This window comes from Oreochromis aureus, linkage group 5, assembly GCF_013358895.1.
Source record: "Oreochromis aureus strain Israel breed Guangdong linkage group 5, ZZ_aureus, whole genome shotgun sequence".
Lineage (NCBI taxonomy): Eukaryota > Metazoa > Chordata > Actinopteri > Cichliformes > Cichlidae > Oreochromis > Oreochromis aureus.
The window spans coordinates 16,671,775-16,688,479 of NC_052946.1; the positions used below are offsets into that span (position 1 = coordinate 16,671,775).

A 16,705-nucleotide genomic window follows, 5' to 3' on the forward strand; every position below is an offset into this window, starting at 1 on the left:
GAAGTTTTTGTTGTGGAGTCTGACAGCAGTGGGGAGGAAAGACCTGTGGAATCTCTCTGTCCCACATCGTGGTGCCGCAGCCTGCCACTGAAGGAGCTGCTCAGTGCTGTCAGAGTCTCCTGCGTGAGGTGGGAGATGTTGTCCAGCAGGGATGACAGCTTAGCCACCATTCTCCTGTCACTCACCACCTCCACTGGGTCCAATTTAAACATGTATTTATTCATGCTGGTAGATTTTTTTTCATTTAATGCAGCAATATTTCTTTATCATGCAGAAAAACGGACACTTGCACTTCTTTTTCTCATACTTTATAGCATTAAATGTGTCCTTAAACAACTTTACACCAATAGAAAGGTTTGGTTTGGCCGGTGTTTTTGGACAGTAAGACTGAACAAAAGCACTGATTTTATTTGTTTTTTCTTCCTGCGCTTTTCCTATAAAACCAAATGCAGGCCACCAGAATAATGAACAACTGATACTAATTTTTTTTTTTTTTTTTTCAGACAGCAAACTATGAGAAAGATTTAAAAAAAATCTAATAAAATAATCAATAAACATTTTTAATTTTTACTTGTAATAAGTTATAAGTTAGTCTTGGAACATACTGAAAACCCGTTCACAAATCTAATAACTTTCTCTTCCTTTCTTAGATGTTTATTAAAGTTTTGAATTTTGCAACATCCCTGAACACTCTGATTGATGGTCATGTTTACATTCTGTGACTGTCAACATGAACTAATTTCACATTTGTTACTTAGATGCTAAAAAAAGTCCAACACCAGGAAGAGCGAAACATAACGAAAACGTTATGAGTGATAAAGAGTAAAAAGAAGTTCAACATACAGTCCATGTATGAATTTAACAAAGGAAAGACAACAGAAAATGAAATAAAGTCTATTTTTTATTTACCAAGAGCATCATTCAAACAAACAAACAAACAAACAAACAAACAAACAAACAAAAAAATCATACAGACAGCAGGTAATTTAAAGCTGTGGCCCCTTAGATAAACGTTCCAATACTGTGTCACACTTAAAAGTTTCAGACTTCCAGATAAAAATCACAATGTAGTAAAGCAGCAATTTTCTGTCTAGACATGAAACCAGAAAATGGTGTTCGGCAGGTGTTTCTGAATTCAAATTGTGTTTACAATGCGAAACATGATGCACCAATCAGAGAAAACCTCGTAACACTGCCAAGGTGGCATAGAGAGACGTACATCCTCCTCCAACACATACAAGTCTTACATGGAGATATGTTCAGTGACATTTGCATAAAAGACCACACACGTTTCTAGCATTTAACCCATCAATGGTCCTCCAAGTTAAATAAAAAAACCCTCAAACACACAGCTTAAAGTGTAATTTCCATTCTTTCAATTACACTCAGGTCCATTTCTTTTGCAATCAAGTGCTGATTTGTTCTTTTTGTGCTAAGGATCACCCAAATGAGGCACAGTGGTAAAAAACATGAGGCACTGTGGTCATCTGCACAGTAAATACAACCTACAGTTCAAGTGCGGTTTGCTGTTATTTGGTCAGTGGAAAGAGTCGGTTCATTAAACTGCTTCTCAAGTGTTCTATTTCATATTTGCCTATAGTTTCATTTGATTACTTTCTCCAGTTCCCTGACGTCTCGTCCAGTGCCTTCTCTATATGGCATCTTCGGTGTTGTGGAAACATGCAGTACCAATTAACATACCAGCAAATGAACAAGCATCAGTGTTTCACAGTTTATCACAATTTCTCATATAAGCTCTCTGATGTCGGGCACTGTCTTCTCTGATATTGGAAACAAACTCCACCAGTACTTGACAAATATCTTTTTTCAGGACACCAGAGTCGATGGCTTGGAGCTACACCGTTTTCCACCGGCTCCCCTCAGCTGCCAATTTTACCCTCCCGCTAAGATGTGTTACTGTATGTAACACAGTGAACACATCACACCTCTGCGCACATTTGGCATAATCAAAAGAAGAAAAAACAAAAAAGGCAGCTCTAACGCTCTCAAAAGCCAAAGCTAAACTAAATAAATGCATTTTAAAAATCAAACAAAACAACATACTAGACAAAGCAGCATAAATAAAATACCGGAATAAACTGACCATAAGATTAACTGAGAAGAAAAACTAAGAAAGCTAAAAGGGAAGAATGAATAACACAAAAATTAATAACAAAAGAGAAACACTGAGCTGATTGGACTCTGATCTCTACACTGATCAGTCATATTGAACCACTGCAGGAGACTATGACAGAAAATTCATAGATTCATTTAATGGGAATGTAAATGTGCTAAAACTGGACACATTAACATTTAGTTTAAAGTCTGCATATTTTTTAAAAAGATATTTTTGGACACTTATTAAATCCCACTGCAGTAAGGAGATCTTGAATACGTTAAAAAAATTAATTAATTTAAAAAAGAAAGTTTGGAGGGATTCATCAACTGCAGAATGAGAGCTACATCAAACGGTCACCGTCTTTTATACGCAATATATTAAAAAAAGACTTTAAAAAATGGGGAAAAATGTTGACTAATGACACATAAATAAGCTCAACAAGGGTTATGTACATATTCAATATATTATATTAATTTATTGGTCTAATATTAACATCTAACTGAATCTCAATGTCTCAGCGTTAAATAGAGTAACAGGAAGCTCTTTGTCTTGAACCAATAAAAAACCCGTAATGCAGCAGCTTTTGACTTTAACACCATATAAATTAACCCTACAGCGCTCGAGCGTGATTGGTTTTCTGCCTTCTTGTTGTGACTATGTGAGGATGTCTAAGAGACCCAATGTGATCTCTTTTTTAAGATCATGAGGTAAAACAGGAACAAGTTAAACGGGAAAATAAAACAAAAACCATGAGCCCCTTCATGTGGGATAGCGTGTAGCCTCAAGCGCACCACTATTTCTCTGAATTACGACAATTCAGCATCACGCACTGTCAGTTCATTTTGTCTGCCTCATGGCTGTAGTGTCTAACCTTATATAATTACAGCAACAGTTTAAACACATCTTCTAATTAAACACTGCTTTCTTAAACATTATTCTTCTGCAAGAGCCGAAGCTGCTGGAGATATTTGTGAATGAAAACGTCGCGATCATCTGTGGGCGTACTGTAAGGACACTTTAAAAACACCTCAGGCACCGAGGGAGTGAAAACTAACACATACTGGCCGAGCTTCTGTGGTCCCACGCTTCAGTCGGGTCATCTAACGGTGTCTACACCACAGTCAAGCGCCTGCTCTGTGTGTCCTTCATCTGTCCGCCAGCGTATTAGAGTCCATATCGTTCAGTAAGTACATGTCTGTGTGACGCGACACTCCCAGCTGCATCTGGAAGAGAAGACGACATGCAGCTGTCATTACTCAGAGGAACATTCACACACTGGAGATAAATCAGCTGAGCATGATTTCACATTCAGCTTTAATTGTTAAGCATTTTTCATTTGATTTTGCCAGAACTTGAAAATCTAAGTTCTTAAAATATGTTAGCATTTAGAAAAAGCAGTGGAGAGTCAGCATCTGTTTAAATAAAAATATAGTAAACGAAGCACACACACACACACACACACATACATACACACTCTCTTCCTCTGATGACTCGGGAAAGCATCTGTGTTACCGAATCCTTTTTATTTTACTCTACACGTCTTATTCACTCTTTTTAGTTAGCCCATAAATCTGGAGAATATGGATTGCCAGGTGTTGGTTCTTTACTTACATACAGGATGAAATGCCAGAGTTTTAAACTAAATGCAAATCATTTTCAATCAACACTGCACTGTGACTGGTGATTAATAGAGTCCAATCAGTTCAGGATTTGAGATTGATTTATTTATGACTGCAGATTCATTAAAAGGTGCTCACCTTGGGTCAGACTTTCCTCATTTAATCCTGGAAAGTCCTGAAAAAGAACATTTCTATTGCCTACTATGAGGTGCTACGCCCTCAGATAGCACTAGGAAGGAGAAATGAAGAGTTCTGTTTAGCAAACTATTCAAAACACATCAGTTTAACACCTTTACGTGTTTTACAGTGAGCAGAGTTATCTTTAAAAAAACAAACAAAGATGGGATTTAAGATTATCATTTACTCAGCTACTTAAAAGTTCAAAACACAGTAATCTTGAGTCCATGTTTGGACTTTCACACAGAAGACGCAAACAAATGTCCTTATATCCATAATGGGAATTTATTTTGGAGACAGTGCGCTTCATCCAGCAACAGAAAAATAACAGCCTTTCATTCAACCCCCAAAAGAGGGAAGAAAACAAAAATGATAACCAGAGAACCACATGATATAATTTGAGAGTAGACACAGTTTTCTCTGTAACAGTTCAAATGTGCGTTTGTCGCGTTTGTTTTATTGCCAGAGAAGGTATATATATATATAAGACATGAATGAACTCACGTTTACCTGAAACATATTTCTATCACGTCTAAGAACACCTTTAGAAATGTTAGAAAAGCTTTTGAGAACTTTATACAAGATCAGAAATGTTGAACCACCACGCTACAGAGAGAATTTTAACACACAAACTTCTGAAAAAACTTGAGGCCTTTACTGTGTTTACAGTACAGCACACAGCTCATCGTACTCTCATCTTATTGGTCAGTATGTACATGGTACTTGGATATTGCTAAGTCAGGAGCTTTAATATAAGACAGTTTATTATATTGTGCAATGTCACAGCATTTTTAATCTTCTTCGTTGCAAAACTGGAAGAAGAGGCTCTTCAGTGTTGGCTGGTAAAACTCATTTACAGTCTAATCATCGTCACTTTGCTGATACTTGAGCATGCTACCGGGACAAAAAGCAGCTGAGTGAGGGCTGTGTGAAGGCTAACATCAGTCACAGCTGAAACTGAACTGACAAATGGTGACAGCTAAAACTAAAACAATTATAAAAATCAGCCTTTCCTCAACTGAATAATCTTTTATTGCTTTATTTAAAATGTGTCTGTTGTTTTGCTATAAAAACGGGGTTTACAACTGTCCTGCAAACTGATCTGACTAAAAAAGCCGACGTTATTCAGGACAGAAAATAAATAAGGCAGCAAAAACAAAAAATGTTATTCACCACTTGATAACCACACTATTATGCGACTACTTAACTTCACAGTAAAACATTAGGAGGTCTCAGAGTGGAGTCATTAGCTTGGGACACTGTATAATGTATACATGTGAGTGAATCTGACTTGTTCTTAATCTGCATTTTAATATGAGCTGTGAGATTTCTAAACTTTGTTCATAAACGGCTTGTGTGCTGTACACACTGTAAAACCCTCAGACACAAACTTGTGATTATGGATTGTATTAATACATAAACACGACATCCTTTGTGCTTCTTCGGCTTCTTTGTCATGGCTGCTACTCAAACACAGTCCTAATAACTTTAAATGATTACAGTGTTGTACTAAAGCACATACACATAAATCCACCTTCCCCATCAGTTATACACTTCTTACTGTTATATACCTGAAGTTCATAAAAAAAACAGCAAATATAGTACTGAGGTTAACTCGGTATCGCAAAAAACAAACAAAAATAAAAAGGATGCACAAAATCATTATTTTTGCACATGCAACAAACCTCTGACAGCCAAGGAGGCTCCTGCACGCTGCTAAAAACACAAGTATGATTTCACTGATAAGCTCACTTATACCGGAGTCTCTGGCATCCTAAAACATAGAGGCGCTAACAGAGGCTCGGGGGATGACGCTGCAGTCACGTAAAGCTTCACCTGCTTGCCTGTGTCACTAATGCGCACTCAGGAATTAATTTCATTGATCATTTGTGTATTAAACACATTATTACAGCAGCTTTCAGGGGCCAGACACACACCAATTTTGGAAATGACAAGGTGACTTTCAGACTTTCCTCTATTCCTCTGGCTCCAATGCGAAATTTATTTTTACAGACTTGTGCGTTAACTACATGTGCACTCTAAGCTGGGTCTCCAAACGGGAGAAGCAGCAAGTGAAATATATGCACAATGCTCAAAAATGCCACTGCAAATTCTTCCATATGCTAGACAAGAATGTTAAAAACAAAAAAAACACTGTAATATAAGGGCTGGATATCTGTTGGATGTTTGACTCTCATGTGTCATAATATTATTTTCAGACATTATCTTGCATTATTAGATTTTTTCTAGCTAATGAATCACAGTTGAAGAGAGTTGACTGTGAGAGAAAAAAAATAAAATAAAGGATACTGAGGTAGACTGAATCATAAAATGTGCAGTGTGACTTCACACTGGGAGGATTAAGGTGATTAAGAGCAGGACAAATCATAGATTAAATTAGAGTTTAAAAATCATCACAGGGGGAAAACGCTATACATTTCTACTTGGCTCAAGCATCAAATGCTGGAAGATAACATCCTGTGCTGGTGTCATATGAATGTCTGGGAACCTTAAAAAAACAAGATATCCAGCCCTTAAAAAAAAAAAAAAAAAGTTAAAAAAAAAGTAAAACGTGCTTTCAAAATCCTAAAGAGTCTCAGCTGTGTACGGGGCGCCCAGAGCAAAGAGACATATTGTTGGTTACAGTCGTGTTCAGCTTTAGGAGTCGTACTCTGACTGCTCCTCTATGAGCACAGCGGGTCGATTGCTTACCCTGCTACAACAGTCCAGGCAGGAAACGCCCAGGGCAACCAGACAGTGCCAAGCCTGCAAGGAGGAAGGAGCGAGATGTCAACACATTACAGACTTTGTGTGTGTGTGCACATTTTCAATTTATAGAAAGTGAAGCATTAAAATATTAAATCAAAAAAATATTATTCATTTGCTACTGATATATTCTGATTACTGCTGGGTGGTTTATCCTGCTTTTTCCAACCAGCAGTATACTCACCAATACACAGCCTGAATGATTCAACGTAATATTTTATTTGCCAATATAATAACTGTGGATCTCAACTTTTGGAATTTAGGGTTTTATAAAGTTTAAACTCATCATGCTTCATTTCTGGTCATGTTGCTTCTGTGCTTTAACTGTGGGCACACACGGGGTCAGGGAACCAGGTGAGGTAAAGATAACAAGTTGCTCAAGGCTAACAGGTGTTTTTCCTCCACACGGAAACATTTCGCAGCATTTCTAAAGCAGCATTTCACAGATCTGCTGTGAGAGCATTAATGCTAAAAAGTTTGTTTTTGTTTAGAATAGATTATTTACCATTCTTTACTTTATTTTTCTCATGACATTCAAATGTTTTCTGAAACTTTTTAACAAATGATTGTGGCACCCATCAAAAGAAGCCAGCTGAAGGGGGGGCTTGGACATCTCACTGGGATACCTCCTGGGTAATGCTTTTCAGGGATGTCAAACTGGGACGAGATTATGGGGCAGACCCGGGACACACTGGAGAGATTACTTCTCTCAGCTGGCTTTGAAACGCCTTGGTCTCACTCAGAGGAGCTGGAGAGAGAGAGGTCTGGCGATCTGTGTTTAAACTGCTGTTCGCATGAAAAGAACTCAGATGAATGGCAGAAAATAGATGGATGGACAGATTTTTGGTCACACCACCCAGGACTAATTCTGGTTATTGGAAAATAAGATGTATGAATATACATGTTCTGCAGTCCTATCAACATGAGATTAGACTACAGGCATCAACAGACAACAATTTAGACATGAAACAGCAATCATAACTCACCAGGTATGCCACAAAGGCCAGATAGGCTACAGAGATGAGAGCAGCTAAAACATAGAGCACCACGCTGTTCAGCGATGTCACATAAACAATCACAAAATACATGTTGATTGCACAAACACCCAGGATGAGGATGCCTCCCGAAATCTTCCACCCCCTAGAGGAAACAGACTTTGGATTAGACAATTGGGAAATCCTGTGCTTTCTAAAACTAACAGAGTCCTCAAAATACATCCTAACATTGCAAATTTACCAGAAACACTTTTTTTTTTTTTCCAGACTCACTTCTGTTAGTCACACTGCTGCATAAATTCCTGTTTTGCGCAACCCCATTTTACACAGTTTAAATATGAATAAATGTTTTATTTAATAAATGACCTGTCTGTGCGTTAGATAAGTAAACAGTCACAATGACAACTCTGTGCAGAGTCGACTCAGTAACTACATGTTACACGACACCACGTCTCCACCCAACTCTAACACCTGAATCAGTCCAGTCCTTTTATGCTGACCTGAGTAAAACATTCAGAGAATACAGTTGGGGGTCCGGACTTTGTCTTGCTTGGTTTTATATTTGGATAAAAACCAAACAGTGTCAAACAATGGACTTAGCTAAATCAGTTGTTCCTTGGCCTCGGTCCATCATTATTTCCCTAAACTCTGAGGCTACGGGAAGAGATGCTTTGGACTGTGCTGCTAATGTTTTAATAATATATTTTTGGCATGTGCTACCTTAACAGCTGCTAAATTCATTGATCATACACAGACTTCAAGTACATGAAGGCCCTGAAAAGCTTGCTTCTTGAGATAATTATCCTCTCAGTTAACAGTAAAATGCATACAGTTTGTACTTAATAAAGAAGAGAATAAAAACTATTAAAACATATATTTCACTTACAATCCGTTGGCAAAGTCGTTCATTATGGATTTCAGACTTGTGAAGGTCAGAATTGGAATCAAAGCAAATGGAAGCTGAAGGATGAGAAGGGTGAATATTTTTATCAAGCTTATGCACCACAAAAAGGACATCAAAAATGTTTCAGTACAAACTGCACTAAGAGGAAGATACTTGTGCTGACCTGCAGGCTCTGCAGCACATTCAGAAAGTCATTCATCCCAGTCAAATGCTGAACATCCTGGAAAATGGCGACCAGCAGTGTAGGCGTGATAGCGATGGAGCGGGTCAGCAGCACCCGCGCAAAACGAGACCACCGCAGGTTCAGGAAACCCTTAAAAACACGAAAGCAGAAACATCAGTACAGAGCTGCGTTTCCTTTTTTAAACAGAGGAAAGTGGTATCTAAATAAAATACACTGTGCCAACATGTGTTCCTACCTCCATCACAAACTGTCCAGAGTAGGTGCCCGTCATGGTGGAGCTCTGTCCAGCTGCCAGAATACCGATAGCCCAGATGTAGAGAGCTGCTGGTCCAAAGAAACACCCCAGGACGATCCCCTGAACACACGTATCACACAGAGTTAATTGTACACACACCTACTCATCTGGGTAAATTCTGATCTAGGACAAACAGCTATTTCAAACTGATGAAGGGCAAAATAAATTGGTAGGCACACAATGTGTAAATTAGCCCTTTAAGGAAGGTCTGTGTCTTATATATCGCATCAAATGGCAAAGTATGACATCCATTGAACCAAACTTCTATAGGGGGTATTTTTTAGATGTTATTAATAGGAAAGTAAAGAGAAAAAAACACTTTGATTCAACTCTAGAAACATGCATAAACACCCAATGAGCCATTTTTCTTGTTTTCCCCATCTAGTTCAAATAATGTGACCACATGAAGGAAGGTTTAATCAACCAGAACAAGTGAAAATACCTCTATGAGAGCTGTGTTTACACCGTCTTAATGTTACACAAGGGGAGAAAATTAGTTTTGTTTTTGTTTTTTTAAATCAAGCCATAAACTGCTTTATGCTCTTTCTCTTTCTACACTCTTGATTTTATTCTGTATTATTTTAGTAGCTCCAAAATTAGAGGCAACCTGTTCACCCAATCAGAACTGAATGGCCACACCAAAAATATCAAGTGATGCAGAGACTTACAGACTGTGGACTTACCCCTTTGTAAATATCCACCTCAAGTGTGTTGTTGTTAAGAGGGAAGAGATCTGTGTGAGGGCTGCCAGTTGCATTGCACTCTGCATTCTGCAGGAACACAGTCAGCAACAACTTGATCACCACTGTTTCACTTATAATTTACTGTATCTCAAAATGACCCACACAAGCTGTTAACAGTCCTAAGTATGGTACTCACCACCTCTATGTTGGATTTATTGTAGAAGGCCTGAGCAAAGACTGCAACGACGAAGACATTGATGAGGAAGGAGACAAAGAGGGCGATAGTCGACTCAATGAAGAAGTACTTGTTGGCTTCCTTTACTTCCTTTTTATTTTTGCGGTCAACTTCCCGAGACTGAATAAAGAGAGGAGACAAAAAGCAATAAGCTTAAAACTTAATCCTGTCGTGTCGCTTTTCACTTTACTTTAAAATGTTTTTTTCATGTTGAGTTAGGAAAATCTAATTGCTTTTAGTCTACATACAAAAATACATTGATGTTTCTAACCTTGACCAAGGCTGAATGCAGGTAGATGTTGTGGGGCATGATGACAGCACCTACAATTCCCACTGCCTGCTCCAGCTGCACAGGCCCACAGCCGGCACAGTAGGGTACAAACATACCCTTCAGAAGCTCCCCCTGGTCTGGTTTTACCAGCACGTACTACAGGGAGAAAACACAGAACCAACCCTGTGAGGCAGCCACACACTGGGTGACAAATGCTTCAGGTAAATGTGACTGAAACGTACCTCATAACCAAAACTAACAGCCATTACAGTGATCAGAAAGCCAAAGAAAGCTTCAAGCTTCCTTAGTCCTGCAGAGATATAAACATATATAATCACTTGGGTTCCAATCTGGTTGCATCAGTTGCATATCTGCACAAACAAATCACATACCGTATTTGTCTAAAAAGAGGAACACAAACGTGTCTGTGATGGTGATGAGGACTCCTCCCCACAGTGGGATCCTGAACGAGAAAGAATCCTTTTTTTGTAAATCTGCAAAAAATCATCTGCAGAAACTTTTCAAAGACAAGTGTTAAAGATGTTACCTGCCCACAGAAAGGAGGTTGAGAGCTATGGCACAGCCAATGACCTCCTGCATGTCTGAGCCAATAATGGCCAGTTCCACCATCAGCCAGAGGATGATGCGAGGAACCTGAAAAAGAAATATAATGTATTATAGATAATGAAAGACAAGAAAGATGTGGTTCAGGTGTGTCTTGAGGGTGGAGGGGAGTGCTCACAGTGGAATACTGGCGGTTGCAGACTTCAGCCAGGTGCATCCCCGTGACGACCCCAAGGCGAGCAGCTAGCCTCTGCAACAGCAGCCCGATGATAGTGGATACAAGGAGAACCCATAGGAGCTGAAGAAGACGAAGCACAAAGTCAGCACATGTGGCCACATCTGCACAGACCCCTAAATTTCTTGTATGAGTTCATGTTCGCTCAACACAATGAGATGCATGAAGTCTTTCCATCATAAAAATGACCTTTGACAACCTCCCTTGTACCCTTAATGATGAGTTTGAACACTTCAGTAAATAATCAACAAAGATTTTCCAAGACTAGCTGCAAGGGCAGAGATCACCCTCATTAACGTCTGATGCAAACCCAGTGATTTTGTTTTATAAGCAGGCCTGAAATATTGCATAAACCCCTCAGACCAGACGAAAGAAGCCTGGAGAGTTACTTCTAGTCAGTTTTCAAGGGGCAAAGAGTTAAAACTAAGATTTCAAATTAGTATTTTACCTACAACACAGCATATTATTTATTTGTTAATAAAAGGGAGTTATCATAGATGCAGACAACAAAGCAATCATGCAGCTTATTATACAAGATAAGTACTAAGCTAGAGACAAAATAACCCTGTTTAAAAAAAAAAAAAAAAAAAAAAAAGCAGTAATATTTTAAAAGAAAAGACGGGAACGTATCTGAAGACAGAATCACTTCCTCAAATATAAAGTGATAGGATTAAAGCCTGAAAGGAAGTATAGTTAACTTGTTATTTTCCGAAATCTATCTGTGTTAATGGCAAAATTACATCCACATTTTTTTTTTCTGTGTGGTTTAACATGTTTTCATTCACCTTGAAGCCAGCTGCAGCTCCAGACTGCAGGTCTGATTCGATGTTGCCGGGATCCAAATAAGCAATGCTCATCAAAAACCCCGGTCCAGTGAAAGCCCAGAGTTTACGGAAACTGAACAGCTGAACAGAAACAGAATTTTCCTTTTAAATCAAACAACGTAGTCAAAACATATACTTACAAATAAAAGATTTTCCTGTGTGTCTAAATGAAACACACTGTTTGTGATGGTACCTGGTTTTCACTGTCTGGAATGGGCACCCTCTCTTCAAAGTATGTGGAGAAGGGTTCATCCTGGGCCACAGGTGAGGCAGGAGGAGAGATGGAGCTGTACTGGTTTGTGTGGACTCCATTCTCCTGAGGGGAGTCCTCTGATGAAAGCACAGCACAACAAACAGAGGGACTCTCATTAGTCATCACACCCTTCATCACACACACACACCCTTAGGTAGCGTTAGACATGTCAGCGTGTGAGCACAATCCCCAAATAGAGACAGGTACAGGGTTGGTTAGTTTTGCAGGTTATTTGCAAAAGTTGCGCTGTTTTCTGAACACTTGCTTGATTTAAATATTCTTCTCTCAGTATTTTACGCATTGAGAAAAATTAAGCCAGAACCCAGTTTGTGCCAGTGCGACACATTATTATATCTGGCGTTGTTTTAAACTCTGTAAAGTTATTGTGAAACTCTGATTTAGGGATGTGGCATAATTACTTACATAAAGTTCTCATGCCTGATACTTTTCAAAAAAATCACTGCTTCACACAAAAAGCTCATGTTAAATTCTGACAATTATAGGAAGGGTTTTTTTTGGCAGGTTTTGCAGCTTGCTTAAAATACTTGAAATAATCAAATATTGACTCTGTCAGTCTGACTGCATTCTAGAAAATGTTTGACCCACACAATCTAACACTCGTCTGGGATCCAGGGGCTTTCTAACAGTACGAGTACACCCTCTGAAAAAAGGCAAATAAACCTCATTGCTTGTAATCTACATGCTACACAAGCACTTTGGTCTGAGACTTTAAATTACATGTCTTTACTCGCTGAGCAGTAACCTGTAATTAGCTCCACATTGTTTGCATGTTAACCTCCGAGTCTCCAGCAAAAAAGAAAAGAACTACATAAAAACACCAGCAAATAAATGAAATTCAATTAAAAAAACAATTCCAAGGTTAAAATAAGTAACAGATCTATAATAATTTGTCCAAAGTGCCTGTAAATGCAAAGAATTGCTACTCACTGAGTTTGGACTTTTCATGTCTTGTCCCCTCCATCTCCAACTCACTAAGGTCCTAAAGTCCACAGTTGCCTAAGTATCAGCTTTTATATGACTTTGCCTTTATCATCTTTTTTTTTTTTGACATGAGCTGTTATGAGGACACTGTGACCCCGCCTTTCTAAAAATGACCCACACAGAGAGAGAAGTAAATATGTCACACACACTATGTGCTCGAGGAAGTCAGTACATTACAAAACCTGCCTTTCCTCACACATGGAAAAAAAAGCACGGACAGTTTTTCAAAGAATCTGAGTTAGTGTCAAAGTTTCATTTTTGTTGCCAACATTTCTATTACACTAACGCTATTCAAGGATCAGAAATAAATCTTGCTTTTTTTTAAAAACATACTGTGTATCTTTTAAAAGGATAGGCCATGGTTATCTTTTTAAGACACATGATTTAAAGTTGTAAAGGAAAACACTGTTTCAGCAGCTCTCAGTTACTGGTCATAATTAGCATTAAATGATTTTAATACAGACTGGGGATTACATGAAAAAATGCATTTGACTTCTTAAATTGCTTTCTTATCATCTTTTGACAACTGCTGGTAGATTTCTGAATATCTGCAGTCTGTTCAGGTGCGTTGTGCTGCTCTTAAATCTCTTCACAGGGAATCATTTAAGCTGGGAGGAAGCTATTTTTTGGGAAGACAAAGATATCACCACAAGTGTGCATAAAGAAGTCAGCCAGGAAGTAATCCGGTTCATTTACAATCCTTCTTCTGATTTATTCTCTTTCAGATTTTCTGATGATTATATTCTGAATATTAAGCTCCCTGTGACTCAGAATATGCCTCCAGCCACAGCCAAATGTCCAAAGTGTTTAATATTGGACAACATGTTGAGTGGGTTTATATTTTAAGGGTCATGTTTCAGTCATCCTAAACGTGTACCTTCCAGGAGGTCTCCGTCTTGCTCGGGCTTCATCAGGGCAGGCTGAGGGATCCCTGGGAAGATGAGGGATGAATATCAGCCTCCCTGCAAAAAGACAACAGTAGCACAATCTGAGAATTAAAACATAAGTGCAGAAAGATTTTATAACAAAACACATTTTCCAAACAGAGAGAAAAAACAATTTAACACGAGACATGACTGTGCAGCAATTTCTGTTCCTCTTTAAGAAAAAAAGCTGAAAACCACTGAACGTTGAAGGTCACAACAATGACTAAGCAACATTAAAAGCAAGTCAGAGGACACTACATTAATGGGATCATCTAACAGGAAACACTGAGCTGACCACTGTCAGCCAAGTTTCACTTCTACCACACACACACCACACACTCTGTGCTGCTCGTAACGGATGAACTGAGGAATGAAATGTGAAACCTCAGTCTTGCAAAATATCTTTTATAACACCATGCTCTTTGACAAAGAGGGAGCAAAGGGTCGCAGAAAGCACATGACACACAGCAGGACCATGTGACAAGGAGCAGACGGTGAAGATTCGGCAGCTTTTCCAAACAAAGTTTCCAGTGCCACTTTTTTCACCTGATCATGTGCCCTGATTAATGCGCATTGCTGAGACGACATGTTCCTTGGCAGTTTCCTGAATCTGTTCCAGATCTCTGAAAATGTTCAGATTCTACTTTTGATCAACCTGATTTTTTGTCCACTGACTGCACACTCAGATCCACTGTTTACTGCCAGGATCTCCAGGTGTTCTCAGTTTGCGCATTGACAGTCATGTGTGACACCAGACTGCTACACTTCAACACCTTCATTATTACTCTTAATGCCAGAAGCAGCTTTGCAAAAAGGCACAGACACAGCAAAAATAGTAAACTAAATAAAGCTATGTGCCCTACGCCTCACATTCTGGTGTGGATGTGTGTTGTACTAGTCCCAGGGTGACCTTGATTAGAATTATAGATTGTGTAACTCTTCCAGTGCGTCAACTCAGATTCCACAGAAGTCAACATTTAAATGTTGATAAAAGAAATTCAGCTGTGAGTTGAATCATAATCACGTGATTCTGTATTTAATATAAAACGTGACTCATTAACTTCACCAGTGTGACGTTTGCAAAGATGTCAACTTATTTTCTCAGTTCTGTGAAACATTAGGATTTTAACACATCATAAAGTTGGATTTACTATTTTCATCTAATTTTTTTTTAAAGAATGCTTGAGTCGTAAAAATCCACATTGCTTAGTCAGCAATTTGTCTAACTTAGCCCAACGAACATTAATGAATCTAATCTGCAAGATGCAGCTTTTCCTATCACTACATACAAGACAACTCCCAAACTGAAAATGGTGTCTAATGTCACACCCCTCAAAGGACTTTTACCCCCTATGTTGAAAAAGATCTTACACAATATCATTCAGCAAAAAACTAACAAAAAAAAGAACAAAAAAAGTCACAATGATCATGATACACCAACTTTTCTAAATGTGTGACATTTTAGTTTTCAAAAATTATGAAAAATCAGCAGAACAAAAACTGCTCCCAAAATATAAAACCATCCAAATCCAATTCCAGCGCACAGCTCTGTCCAAAACAATCCAGTCGAATGAGAGCTAAACTCTTTAACCAGGATACCAAATCAGGATAGGCTACTGCAAAAACCCGGTCTTTAGAGGAAATGCACACACTTCACCTGCAGTATTAACTGAACCACTGATCCCTACCTCAGGAAAGCCCAGTTTGACTTTGGTTTTGAAAATCAATTAAAAAAAATGACATACATAGCTTAAACTTTAAAACAAGGGCAATTTAGTGCGTGTTTTTACAGCATTTATTAGATTATTATGGCATCTTTTGTCATTTTAAAAGACATAACTTGAGATAATGATCCTTCATTTAAGAGACTTTGGGAGTGATACAATGATCCTTATTAACGGGGATAACTCAACTAACTGTCACCCAATGACAATATTAATTAGGGATGGTGCTTTCACTTTAATTTATGGATACTGGTAGGCAATTATCCTGTTACCACCTTGTTTTCACCTTCAAGTCATTCATTCATTCATTCAGTCTCCCTCTCCTTATCTACCAATATTTCTCATCAGTTCAATTATTTTATTTTACTTTATTTTACTATTTGCTATTTTATTTTTGTTTGCTTTTTCCTAACTACAAAATTTATATCACCATAGTACTATGATACACCTGATACTCATGCCAATGAGCCACACTAAATATAAACTACACATCGAACTGTTGCATCAAGGTGAACCTGGAAGCTATTAAAAAAAAGAGAGAGAGAGAAACATGACTCCTTAACACTACCCAGAACTCCAGAACAAGCTCAAGCATCTATCCACCCGACAAATCCGATAACATATAAATCTACATTGGCAATGCCACTGTACTTGTGTTATGAGCCACCAAGCTAACAAGTTTCCATGATATATTAGCTACATGGCTAGGCCAATGTTAACTCCACAAAGTAGGAAAACGAAACTTACCTACGTGTGCTGTGCGGGTCAAAAAATCTGCGTTTTGATCGTGCAAATTAAGGCTGGTTGTAAACTTGTTCCATGTGTTTAGATTTTCAGAGTAGCTGAGCACGTTCTCAAGCTAAAATCCGGCAAAGTATCTTCCTATGTTAACAGCAGGCTATAGCCACACTGCGCATGTGCACAAATGT

The 16,705-nt window shown here is 38.4% G+C and overlaps 1 protein-coding gene across 3 annotated transcripts; it reads right to left on the reverse strand.

The window, feature by feature from the left end:
• Positions 1-888: 888 nt before the first annotated feature.
• Positions 889-16,686, reverse strand: slc11a2 (solute carrier family 11 member 2). 3 transcript variants are annotated; one of them, XM_031752018.2, is made up of 17 exons: positions 16,528-16,686; positions 14,004-14,088; positions 12,065-12,201; positions 11,833-11,952; positions 10,991-11,110; positions 10,796-10,902; positions 10,641-10,711; positions 10,491-10,558; positions 10,249-10,404; positions 9,939-10,097; positions 9,743-9,829; positions 9,000-9,119; positions 8,744-8,893; positions 8,563-8,636; positions 7,668-7,821; positions 6,628-6,681; positions 889-3,342 (listed from the first exon to the last, which is right to left on the reverse strand). In XM_031752018.2, the coding sequence occupies exons 2-17, from the start codon at positions 14,035-14,037 to the stop codon at positions 3,265-3,267; spliced, it is 1,689 nt and encodes a 562-aa protein (XP_031607878.1). In that variant the 5' UTR covers positions 14,038-14,088; positions 16,528-16,686; the 3' UTR covers positions 889-3,264. The 3 variants fall into 3 exon arrangements, with proteins under 3 accessions (XP_031607878.1, XP_031607877.1, XP_031607879.1); XM_031752017.2 differs by having other exon boundaries at positions 16,524-16,686; XM_031752019.2 differs by lacking the exons at positions 14,004-14,088; positions 16,528-16,686 and adding an exon at positions 13,073-13,187.
• Between the last annotated feature and the right edge of the window lie 19 nt (positions 16,687-16,705).